This window comes from Aethalodelphis obliquidens, unplaced genomic scaffold, assembly GCF_003676395.1.
Source record: "Aethalodelphis obliquidens isolate GAN/ISIS:26980383/991018 unplaced genomic scaffold, ASM367639v1 scaffold24, whole genome shotgun sequence".
NCBI lineage: Eukaryota > Metazoa > Chordata > Mammalia > Artiodactyla > Delphinidae > Aethalodelphis > Aethalodelphis obliquidens.
In genome coordinates, this window is record NW_020837968.1 from 25,152,763 (window position 1) to 25,166,157 (window position 13,395).

Here is a 13,395-nt window from a genome sequence, read left to right on the forward strand (position 1 = left end):
TTTTCATGAAATTACTTTTTCCTTCTCCAAACCCAGTTCAGACTGCACTCCCCTGGAAGCTCTCCCTCCTTTGGGCTCCCCCACGCTCCCCGTTAACTATTTTTATGTGACGAAGCTCCTCCGCAGTTCTGTGTTCACAACTCTGTCTCCCATGTGGGGTAGTAAGCAAGTGTAACTCAGCTTCAATTCAAGCACTACTAGGTCCTCACCAAGTGAAGAAAGGAAGACTGGTAGAGGGGATAAGCCAGTCTACGCCAGTCTGCCTGATTTCAAAACCTGGTTTTGCTGCTTGCTAGTTGTTAGGTGAGTTTCTTGACCTTTCTCTGACCCAATTTCCTCATCCTTAAAATGGGAGTAATAATACTTAACAGATAAAATGATTATGAGGACTTAATACATGTAGAGTGCATTGAACAATGCCTGGCCCATAATAAGGATTTTTTTTTTAACATCATTAACTTGGAATTTTTATTCTTGATGATTTTGTAATAGGCTTACCCTTAGTTTGGTTAAGCAAACTCTCATTTGGCTATGAGAACTCATTCAAATTTGCTAGAGAAACTATGATGATAAAATTATACAGCAAGCTGGGAAAAATACCCATGAAATAACACAACTTTTTGTAAAACTGTCAGGTTTCAATTCCAGTAACCCATAAGACAGGGCTTAAAGCCTGTTCATAATCACATCATTCCAAAATGAGGAGCTATTGCCAGAAACATTTTATGGGGTGGGAAAAGGAATAAAAGATGGTCAGTGCTGATAAATACTGGTTTAATGATACAGTGCTCTTCACAGACGGCTACAGAGACTGTAAACTATTATCCAGAAACATACAACCATACAACACAGACCACTTAGCCAGACCTAAATTAAACTGGCTTCTTGTTACTACCCTGTAAACACTACAGCCCTTCCTCCATCCAAAACTGACCCTAATCTCACATGAAAACAGTTACTGTAGGGGAATCAGAAACCCAGCTTTGTGGCCAAAAGTAAAAACCAAAGGAAAAATAGCAATTCAGTGGTTAGCTGGTGAAAGCGGGAAACCTGGTGCCCTTCACTGCGCTGCTTTGCTCTTCTTACTCTGGCTCTTTTTCAGCCCATCCATGTTAGCTCTCAATAGGTTTGAACAAGCCATCTGAAACGTATTCACTTCTTTGGAGCTCACCACAGTGCTGATCTTTTTCCCATCAGTAGCTCTTAACAGACACTTGTTTTCTGAGGGCTCAAAGCCCTCCACAGAACCCTTCCTTGGAATGGGTTTAGTTCGACCATCATACTTCTTCAGGTGATGCACACGCTGCCCGACAACCGGCGCTTCTGGTAGAGCCTGGTCAGCTCCGTCAGGAACTGCTCTCTCTCCAGAAGCACCATCCTGGCGCTGCTGGCTCCACTCTGTCAGCATAAGCCTCAAGCCCCATAATAAGGATTTAAACACAATTCATTATTTAAAAAATTCTATTGCAAGGAAAACTAATCATTTAAATTATTTGAAACTGAGCAGTAACAATTTTGGCATAAATCTGTGTGGCATAGACAGACTAAAAGAATATAAGGGGAAATAACCGAGTCAAGTGAATGCTGTGGAAATAACAATAATCTCTTTAATGACACAGATAAGACCACTTCCCCTCTGTGCCCATCCCCCCACCATCCCCACCATGAGGCAGTTCACACTGGTTGCATTAAGCTCCACGGAGACTATCCACACATCTCAGGTTCTCCATGCCCGAGCATACACGTGACTCCTGCCCACAACAGGGAGATCAAATCCCTCAAGGGACCCTAGCCTGGCTTCCCCCAGAGGAGACGCTTAAAATACCTCCCCAGCTCATTGCACAAGTTAACCACTTAGAAAAGACTTACTGTTTACAAAATTCTCAAGAGCCACCAAAGAGCACGAGCACAAAAAGCAAACAGGGCAGGCATTGCCTCACTGTCACGGTTGGTGCTGATCACTGCAGGGCGTCCTTGCCCCCTGGACCATCACTGCACACACAGAAAGAGGTCCGTGTCTCCTGCATTGGTGAATGCATTGGTTAGAGGATACGTATTATAGAGGATAGCAGGGCCTGCCCCCAAGGTTGCTCCCATCCTTGGGGGCTGCTGACCCCAAGCAGCCAAATATCTGGGAGGCATAGGTCATGTACACGAAGCCATCCTCATCCTTGTAGTCCCTGTAGATCTCTGCCATGGTCACATTCATACTTCCGAAGTTCTTGTTGTTCACCAGCAAGTAAAAGGATTCAGTGGCCCCAAGGACCATGCGGCTCCTGGGTTGCGGAAGAGGGTGTGTGTGTGGGGGGGGGCAGGAAGGGAAAAAGTTAACCTGGAAGGGAATGACCCCTGATCCATAGCCTTTCTTACCTCTGTCTGGCTAGTGTCTGGCCGTATCGAACCAAGATGCCCCCACCTCCCCACTCTAGCCCAGTCATCCTCAAACTTTAGACTGTTTTGATAGCAGAGCAAGCTGAATCTGTTGGTAATGGCTAGCGCTGTCTAACCACCCTCAGACCATACATTAGAGGCACAGCCAGTACACCCCCAGTCTCAGCTAGGAGGGGCTAAATTTATGTTGTGGGTGGGAGAGGAAATAGTTTCAGAACGTGGTTAACCAACACTGGATAATCCAAAGCCCTGCCACAAAGGGGAAAATATTTAGAGGTAAAATGCTGTCACTGGGCTTTTAAAATCTTGAAAACAGAGGGCTTTGGACCATTTTCCAAAGATTCCTTTGAAAAATTCTTAGAGAAATTTGAAGACAGAAATTAAAACACAGTACCACTAAAATGTTGAAGCAAAAGAAAATATAGCTGGTACATCAAAATTGGGAGCTCTCACTTATTTTAGTGTTGTAGCAAGGTAATGGACATCTTTTTAAAATTGGTTGATCATGAGATCATCCTTTTTAAAGGCAGAGTTGAAGAGAAAAGGTGAAGCACAAATCCTTCTCCTTGTCTCTCTGCCATATCCCATCTCTCATTGTTCCAAAAAGCCCAGGGCCACACAGCACATACCCCCATGAGCACTTCGTTACCTACCGGATGACACTGAGGAACTGGGTCATGGTCAGCTCCTGTGTGACCAGGAACTTGGTCTTGTCCAGTGAGGGCAAGAGCTTCTCCCTGGGATAGCGCTCCACTGTCACCTGTCAAGAGTTTCGACCTTCATCTCTTCTGAAGAAACTGCCAGAGAATACACCTCAGTTCTCTATGTCTTAGGAACTTGGAATAGAGAGAAGGAAGTCATTGGCTGGGTTCTTTTTTTGTGAAATTTTGAATTCTATTTAATTTATTTTTTTATACAGCAGGTTCTTATTAGTTATCTATTTTATATATATTAGTGTATACACGTCAATCCCAATCTCCCAATTCATCACACCACCATCAACCCCCGCCCCCACCACTTTCCCCCATTGGTGTCCATACGTTTGTTTTCTACATCTGTGTTTCTATTTCTGCCCTGCAAACCAATTCATCTGTACCATTTTTCTGGTTCCATATATATGCGTTAATATACGATATTTGCTTTTCTCTTTCTGACTTACTTCACTCTGTATGACAGTCTCTAGATACATCCAAGTCTCTATAAATGACCCAATTTCATTCCTTTTTATGGTTGTGTAATATTCCATTGTATATATGTAACACATCTTTTTCTTTAAAACATCTTTCTTGAAGTATAATTGCTTTACAATGGTGTGTTAGTTTCTGCTTTATAACAAAGTGAATCAGCTATACATATACATATATCCCCATATCTCCTCCCTCTTGCATCTCCCTCCCACCCTCCCTGTCCCACCCTTCTAGGTGGTCACAAAGCACTGAGCTTATCTCCCTGTCCTATGTGGTTGCTTCTGACCAGCTATCTATTATACATTTGGTAGCATATATAAGTCCATGCCACTCTCTCACTTCGTCCCAGCTTACCCTTCCCACTCCCCATGTCCTCAAGTCCAATTTCTACATCTGAGTCTTTTTTCCTTTCTTGCCCCTAGGTTCTTCAGAAACTTTTTTTTTTAGATTCCATATATATGTGTCAGCATACGGTATTTGTATACTCTTTCTGACTTACTTCACTCTGTATGACAGACTCTAGGTCCATCCACCTCACTACAAATAACTCAGTTTCATTTCTTTTTATGGCTGAGTAATATTCCATTGTATATATATATATAGGTGCCACATCTTCTTTACCCAATCATCTGTCAATGGACACTTAGGTTGCTTCCATGTCTTGGCTATTGTAAACAGAGCTGCAATGAACATTGTGGTACATGACTCTTTTTGAATTATGGTTTTCTCAGGGTATATGCCCAGTAGTGGGATTGCTGGATCGTATGGTAGTTCTATTTTTAGTTTTTTAAGGAACCTCCATACTGTTCTCCATAGTGGCTGTATCAATTTACATTCCCACCAACAGTGCAAGACGGTTCCCTTTTCTCCACACCCTCTCCAGCATTTATTGTCTGTAGATTTTCTGATGATGGCCATTCTGACTGCTGTGAAGTGATACCTCATTGTAGTTTTGATTTGCATTTCTCTAATGATTAGCGATGTTGAGCATCCATTCATGTGTTTATAATAATATAAGATATAAGAATATTCTTATATCTGCTTCTGTGTTTGATCTGTTATGAAATGTTGCTTTGGTTGAGTTATATGAAGAAAATCTGGCCCCACATGTATTTGTAATTGGAAAATGTATTTTAGCATAATAGCATTTTTATTTAATTGTAATTTTTCTTCTCTTATTTTACACCAAAATTCAACAAGTGGTAGTTTCTTAAAAGTTAGTTGTAATGTAGAATATGAAACCATATAAATTGACTTTTTATACTCTGTGTAACATTACAGTCCATTGGTCCATATTGTACTTTGTATGCATCTTTTACTCATGCATGATTTTATAACATTGGCATTGATTATTTGGAAATTGTGGGTTTATTGAGTTGTGCTTATCTTGTGATTTTGTCTGTATAGCTTTGCTTTTACCATTTGTCCTAGGGTTCTTCTGTCCGCTTTTTTTGTTTTAATACAGTGTTTAGCGCTTGATATCATTGGTGGATTTGTTTGTTGGTGTGGTTGCTCTCTTCTTTCATTCTGTTTAAAAATTTTTTTATATTTCTTATTTTAATAATTTCATTTTATGTTATTTTAGTTTTTTTTTTCCTTCTTTCTTTTTTTGTCCCTTTTCTTCTGAGTTGGGTGGCTGACAGGGTCTTCGTGCTCCAGCCTGGTGTCAGGCCTGTGCCTCTGAGGTGGGAGAGCCAAGTTCAGGACATTGCTCCAGCAGAGACCTCCCGACTCCATGTAATATCAAATGGCGAAAGCTCACCCAGAGACTGCCATCTCAACGCTAAGCCCCAGCTCCACTCAATGACCAGCAAGTTACAATGCTGGAAACCCTATGCCAAACAACTAGCAAGACATGAATACAACCCCACCCATTAGCAGAGAAGCTGCCTAAAATCATCCTAAGTTCACAGATACCCCAAAACACACTGGTGGATGTGGCCCTGCCCACCAGGAAGACAGGACCCAGACCCACCTACCAGAACAGTCACCACTCCCCTCCACCAGGAAGCCTACACAATCCACTGAATCAACCTTAGCCTCTAGGGGCAGATACCAAAAACAATGGGAACTACGAACCTGCAGCCTGCAAAAAGGAGACACCAAACACAGTAAGTTAAGCAAAATGAGAAGACAGAAAAACACACAGGAGATGAAGGAGCAAGGTAAAAACGCACCAGACCAAACAAAAGAAGAGGAAATAGGCACTCTACCTGAAAAAGAATTCAGAGTAATGATAGTAAACATGATTCAAAATCTTGGAAATAGAATGGAGAAAATACAAAAAACGTTTAACAAGGACATAGAAGAACTAAAGAGCAAACATAAAATGATGAACAACACAATAAATGAAATTAAAAATTCTCTAGAAGGAATCAATAGCAGAATAATGGAGGCAGAAGAATGGATAAGTGACCTGGAAGATAAAATATTGGAAATAACTACCGTAGAGTAGAATAAAGAAAAAAGAATGAAAAGAATTGAGGACAGTCTCAGAGACCTCTGAAACAACAGTAAATGCACCAACTTTCGAATTATAAGGGTCCCAGAAGAAGAGAAAAAGAAAGGGACTGATAAGATATTTGAAGAAATTATAGTTGAAAACTTCCCTAATATGGGAAAGGAAAGAGTCAATCAAGTCCAGGAAGTGCAGAGAGTCCCATACATGATAAATCCAAGAAGAAACACACCAAGACACATATTAATCAAACTATGAAAAACTAAATACAATGAAAAACTATTAAAACCAGAAAGTGAAAAATAGGAAATAATGTACTAGGGAATCCCCATAAGGTTAACAACTGATTTTTCAGCAAAACTCTGCAAGCCAGAAGGGAGTGGCAGGACATATTTAAAATGATGAAAGGGAAAAACCTACAACCAAGATTACTCTACCTAGCAAGTATCTCATTCAGATTTGATGGAGAAATTAACACATTTACAAAAAAGCAAAAGCTAAGAGAATTCTGCACCACCAAACCAGCTTTACAACAAATGCTAAGGGAACTTCTCTAGGCAGGAAGCACAAGAGAAGGAAAAGACCCACAATAACAAACCCAAAACAATTAAGGAAATGGTAATAGGAAAATACATATCAATAATTACCTTGGGCTTCCCTGGTGGCGCAGTGGTTGAGAGTCTGCCTGCCGATGCAGGGGACACGGGTTCGTGCCCCGGTCCAGGAAGATCCCACATGCCACAGAGCGGCTGGGCCTGTGAACCATGGCCGTTGAGCCTGCACGTCCGGAGCCTGTGCTCTGCAACGGGAGAGGCCACAGCAGTGACAGGCCCACGTACTGCAAAAAAAAAAAAAAAAAAAAAATTACCTTAAAGGTAAATGGATTAAATGCTCCAACCAAAAGACATAGACTGGCTGAATGGATACAAAAACAAGACCCATATATATGTTGTCTACAAAAGACCCAGTTTAGACCTAGGGACACATACAGACTGAAAGTGAGGGGATGGAAGAAGATATTCCATGCAAATGGAAATCAAAAGAAAGCTGGAGTAGCAATTCTCATATCAGACAAAATAGACTTTAAAATAAAGACTATTAAAATAGACAAAGAAGGATGCTACAAAATGTTCAACAGATCAATCCAAGAAGAAGATATAACAATTGTAAATATTAATGCACCCAACATAGGAGCACCTCAATACATAAGGCAAATGCTAACAGCCATAAAAGGGGAAATCGACAGTAACCCAATCATAGTAGGGGACTTTAACACCCCACTTTCACCAATGGACAGATTATCCAAAATAAAAATAAATAAAGAAACACAAGCTTTAAATGACACATTAAACAAGATGGACTTCATTGATACCTACAGGACATTCCATCCAAAAACAAGAGGATACACTTTCTTCTCCAGTGATCATAGAACATTCTCCAGAATAGATCATATCTTCTTGATCACAAATCAACCTTTGGTAAATTTAAGAAAATTGAAACCATATCAAGTATCTTTTCCAACCAGAGTGCTATGAGACTAGATATCAATAACAGGAAAAAATCTGTAAAAAATACGAATACATGGAGGTTAAAGAATACACTACTGAATAACCAAAAGACCATTGAGGAAATCAAAGAGGCAATCAAAAAATACCTAGAAACAAATGACAATGAAAACACAATGACCCAATACCCATAGGATGAAGCAAAAGCAGTTCTAAGAGGGAATTTTATACCAATAAAATCCTACCTCAAGAAACAAGAAACACCTCAAATAAACAACCTTACCTTACACCTAAAGCAATTAGAGAAAGAAGAACAAAAAACCCACAAAGTTAGCAGAAGGAAAGATATCATAAAGATCAGATCAGAAATAAATGAAAAATAAATGAAGGAAACAATAGCTAAAATCAATAACACTAAAAGCTGGTTCTTTGAGAAGATAAACAAAATTGATAAACCATTAGCCAGACTCATCAAGAATAAAAGGGAGAAGACTCAAATCAATAGAATTAGAAATGAAAAAGGAGAAATAACAACTGACACTGCAGAAATCCAAAGATCGTGAGAGATTACTACCAGCAACTATATGCCAATGGACAACCTGGAAGAAATGGACAAATTCTTAGAAAAGCACAACCTTCTGAGACTGAACCAGGAAGAAATAGAAAATATAAACAGACCAATCTGTAGCACTAAAATTGAGACTATGATTAAAAATATTCCAACAAACAAAAGCCCATGACCAGATGACTTCACAGGTGAATTCGATCAAACATAAAGAAGTGCTAACACCTATCCTTCTCAAACTCTTCCAAAATATAGCAGAGGGAGGACCATTCCCAAACTCATTCTACAAGGCCACCATTACCCTGATACCAAAACCAGACAAAGATGACACAAAGAAAGAAAACTACAGGGTAATATCACTGATGAACATAGATGCAAAAATACTCAACAAAATACTAGCAAACAGAATCAAACAGCACACTGAAAGGATCATACATCATGATCAACTGGGGTGTATCCCAGGAATGTAAGGATTCTTCAATATATACAAATCAATCAATGTGATACACCATATTAACAAATTGAAGGATAAAAACCATGTGATCATTTCAATGCATGCAGAAAAAGCATTTGACAAAATTCAACACGCATTTATGATAAAAACCCTCCAGAATGTCGGCATAGAGGGAATTTACCTCAACATAATAAAGGCCATATATGACAAACCCACAGCCAACATCATTCTCAATGGTGAAAAACTGAAAGCATTTCCTCTAAGATCAGGGTCAAGACAACGTTGTCCATTCTCACCATTATTATTCAACATAGTTTTGGAAGTTTTAGACACAGCAATCAGAGAATAAAAAGAAATAAAAGGAATCCAAATCGGAAAAGAAGAAGTAAAGCTGTCACTGTTTGCAGATGACATGAGAACCCTAAAGAGATGCTACCAGAAAACTACTAGAGCTAATCAATGAACTTGGTAAAGTAGTAGGATACAAAATTAATTCACCGAAATCTCTTTCATTCTTATACACTAATGATGAAAAATGTGAAAGAGAAATTAAGGAAACACTCCCATTTACCACCGCAACAAAAAGAATAAAACACCTAGGAATAAACCTACCTAAGGAGAAAAAAGACTTGTATGCAGAAAACTATAAGACACTCACGAAAGAAATTAAAGATGATACAGACAGATGGAGAGATATACCATGTTCTTGGATTGGATGAATCAACATTGTGAAAATGACTATACTACCCAAAACCATCTATAGATTCAATGCAATTCCTATCAAACTACAAATGGCATACTTCAGAGAACTCAAACAAAATCTTTCACAATTTGTACAGAAACACCAAAGATCCTGAATAGCCAAAGCAATCTTGAGAAAGAAAAGCAGAGCTCTAGGACCATGCTCCTGGACTTCAGACTATACTACAAAGCTACAGTAATCAAGGCAGTATGGTACTGACACAAAAACAGAAATATAGATCAATGGAACAAGATAGAAGCCTAGAGATAAACCCGTGCACATATGGTCACCTTACTTTTGATAAAGGAGGCAAGGATATACAATGGAGAAAAGACAGGCTCTGCAATAAGTGGTGCTCGGAAAATTGGATAGCTACATGTAAAAGAATGAAATTAGAACACTCCCTAACACCATACACAAAAATAAACTCAAAGTGGATTAGAGACCTGAATGTAAGGCCAGATACTATAAAACTCTTAGAGGAAAACATAGGCAGACTACTCTATGACATAAATCATAGCAAGATCCTTTTTGACCCACCTCCTAGAAAAATGGAAATAAAACCAAAAATAAACAAGTGGGACCTAATGAAACTTAAAATCTTTTGCACAGCAAAGGAAAACATAAACAAGATGAAAAGACAACCCTCAGAATTGGAGAAAATATTTGCAAATGAAGCCACTGACAAAGGATTAATCTCCAAAATTTACAAGCAGCTCATGCAGCTCAATATCAAAAAAACAAATAACACAATCCAAAAATGGGCAGAAGACCTAAATAGACATTTCTCCAAAAAAGATATACAGATTGCCAAAAAGCACATGAAAGGATGCTCAACATCACTAGTCAATAGAGAAATGCAAATCAAAATTATAATGAGGTATCATCGCACACCAGTTAGAATGGCATCATCAGAAAATCTACAAACAACAAATGCTGGAGAGGGTGTGGAAAAAAGGGAAGCCTCTTACACTGTTGGTGGGAATGTAAATTGATACAGCCACAATGGATAACAGTATGGAGGTTCCTTAAAAAACTAAAAATAGAACTACCATCCGACCCAGCAATCCCACTACTGGGCATTTGCCCTGAGAAAACCATAATTTTAAAGAGTCATGTACCACAATGTTCATTGCAGCTCTATTTACAATAGCCAGGACATGGAAGCAACCTAAGTGTCCATTGACAGATGAATGGATAAATATGTGGAATATTACATATTATACAATGGAATATTACTCAGCCATAAAAAGAAACGAAATGAGTTATTTGTAGTGAGGTAGATGGACCTAGAGTCTGTCATACAGAGTGAAGTAAGCCAGAAAGAGAAAAACAAATTACGTATGGTAACACATATATATGGAATCTAAAAACTAAATAAATAAGTTTCTGAAGATCCTAGGGACAGGACCAGAATAAAGATACAGACATAGAGAATGGACTTGAGGATATGGGGGGCGGGGTGGGTAAACTGAGAGAAAGTGACAGAGTGGCATGGACATATATACCCTACCAAATGTAAAATTGATAGCTAGCGGGAAGTAGCCACATAGCACAGGGAGATCAGCTTGGTGCTTTTTGAGCACCTAGAGGGGTGGGAGGAAGGGAGATGCAAAAGGGAAGGGATACGGGGATATATGTATATGTATAGCTGATTCACTTTGTCATACAGCAGAAGCTAACACACCATTGTAAAGCAATTATACTCCAACAAAGGTATTTAAAAACCAAAAAACAAATCCACCAACGATAAGAAGAGCTAAAAACTATACTAAAAAAACCCAAAAAACAGACAGACAGCATCCTAGGACAAATGGTAAAAGCAAAGCTATACACACAAAACCACACAAAGAAGCATACACATACTCACAAAAAGAGAAAAGGAAAAAATATATATCGTTGCTCCCAAAGTCCACCATCTCAATTTTGGGATGATTCGTTGTCTATTCAGGTATTCCAGTGATGCTGGGTACATCAAGTTGATTGTAGAGATTTAATCTGCTGCTCCTGAGGCTGCTGGGAGAGATTTCCCTTTCTCTTCTTTGTTCGCACAGCTGCTGGGGTTCAGCTTTGGATTTGGCCCTGCCTGTGGGTGTAGGTCACCTGAGGGCATCTGTTCTTTGTTCAGACAGGACGGGATTAAAGTAGCTGCTGATTAGGGGGCTCTGGCTCAGTCAGGTGGGGGTGTGGGAGGGGTACGGATGCGGGGCGAGCCTGGCAGCAGAGGCCTGCATGACGTTGCAATAGCCTGAGGCACGCCATTTGTTCTCCCAGGGAAGTTGTCCCTGGATCACGGGACCCTGGCAGTGGCGGGCTGAACAGGCTCCCGGGAGGGGAGGTGTGGAAAATGACCTGTGCTCATACACAGGCTTCTTGGTGGCTGCAGCAGCAGCCTTAGCATTTCATGCCCGTCTCTGGGGTCTCCGCTGATAGCCGCAGCTCACGCCTGTCTCTGAAGCTGGTTTAGGCAGTGCTCTGAATCCCCTCTCCCCGCGCACCCCGAAACAATGGTCTCTTGCTTCTTAGGCAGTTCCAGACTTTTCCCTGGACTCCCTCCCGGCTAGCTGTGGCGCACTAGCCCCCTTCAGGCTGTGTTCACGCCGCCAACCCCAGTCCTCTCCCTGGGATCTGACTTCTGAAGCCTGAGCCTCAGCTGCAGTCCCTGACCACCCCGGCGGGTGAGCAGACAAGCCTCTTGGGCTGGTGAGTGCTGGTCGGCACCGATCCTCTGTGCGGGAATATCTCTGCTTTGCCCTCTGCACCCCTGTTGCTGCGCTCTCCTCCATGGCTCCAAAGCTTCCCCCCCATCTCCTCCAGTGAAGGGGCTTCCTAGTGTGTGGAAACCTTTCCTCCTTCACAGCTCCCTCCCACTGGTGCAGGTCCCGTCCCTATTCTTTTGTCTCTGTTTTTTCTTTTTTCTTTTGCCCTACCCAGGTACGTGGGGAGTTTCTTGCCTTTTGGGAAGTCTGAGGTCTTCTGTCATTGTTCAGTAGGTGTTCTGTAGGAGTTGTTCCACATGTGGATACATTTCTGATGTATTTGTGGGGAGGAAAGTGATCTCCATGTCTTACACTTCTGCCAACTTGAAGGTCTCTCCCTGGGTTTTGCTTTCTCAAAGAACAGGATATCACAGGCGTCCCCTGAGGAGTTCAATGTCTTACCGGGATCTTGCCAGGGAACTTCACTAGGATTCCAGCAACTTCCTCCTTTCTGGTTGCTGTGAACATTTAAGATTAAATGAACACGTCAGCATGGAACAGAAGCCTGTATCTTCTTGTCTCCCTGTCTCAAGGGCCAAAACCCAGCTATTCTGAGAACTTTACCTGAGCTCTTTCTTTGCTTGAAAGGTCTGAGGCTTGGGCTTTTCTGTGGAGTCTGCATTTTGTTCAACAGCTGTGTCTGTGTGTGATTTAAAAAAAAAAAAATCTCACAACCAGGACCTAACTCATTCTTCCAGCTGCTTCCAAACTGCCTGTAGGATCCCAAAGGAGGCTTTTATGTAGGGCTGTGTACATCAGCCTTCTCCATCCCTCCCTTTTCCAGATTCCCCCTCCCTGGGCAGGAGCAGGTCAGTTCTGAGAATGGGAATGGAACAGCCACCTTCTTCTGGTTAAAGAAAGTCACTTCGCTCACTGCCATTTAAAAATTTGTCTTTGCTAAAGAAATTAAGATTTACAATGTAGTGCATTGGTCGTCACTATAAATGGTCCTGTGAGCTAAGGAGTTATGGATAGAAACTGTCTTGTGTCAGGACATTTTAATACTATAGTAACGAAGTAAGTTGAAGATCAATTCACCTTACCCTGAAATATGCTGCTATTTTTCACAGTAAGAAATAGGTATTCCAGAACGGTTGAGTAATTTGTCCAGATAAAAAGATATAAAGCCAGAGTTAAAATCCAGGTGTGTATCAAAGTAATATTATACTCTGAAGCTTACCAACATATTTTGTCATATTTTTTACATGGTCTAGGTAAATGTGTGTAGGTCTAGGAATGTGTGTAGAACACTTATCATACTCAGGATCTTGCATTTAAAAGATGATGAAACTGAGATCCATGGAAATTGACTCACTGGCCTAGGGTCAAATGGA

The 13,395-nt window shown here is 40.7% G+C and overlaps 1 protein-coding gene and 1 pseudogene across 1 annotated transcript; both read right to left on the reverse strand.

Annotated features, from left to right (window-relative positions):
- Window positions 1–759: 759 nt before the first annotated feature.
- Window positions 760–1,612, reverse strand: LOC113628681 (signal recognition particle 14 kDa protein-like; annotated as a pseudogene).
- A 345-nt stretch (window positions 1,613–1,957) lies between these two features.
- On the reverse strand, window positions 1,958–12,683 carry MAP1LC3C (microtubule associated protein 1 light chain 3 gamma). The gene is made up of 4 exons (XM_027122492.1): window positions 12,626–12,683; window positions 12,464–12,519; window positions 3,045–3,151; window positions 1,958–2,276 (listed from the first exon to the last, which is right to left on the reverse strand). Exons 1-4 carry the CDS (start codon window positions 12,681–12,683, stop codon window positions 2,057–2,059), a joined length of 441 nt encoding a protein of 146 aa, XP_026978293.1. The 3' UTR covers window positions 1,958–2,056.
- Between the last annotated feature and the right edge of the window lie 712 nt (window positions 12,684–13,395).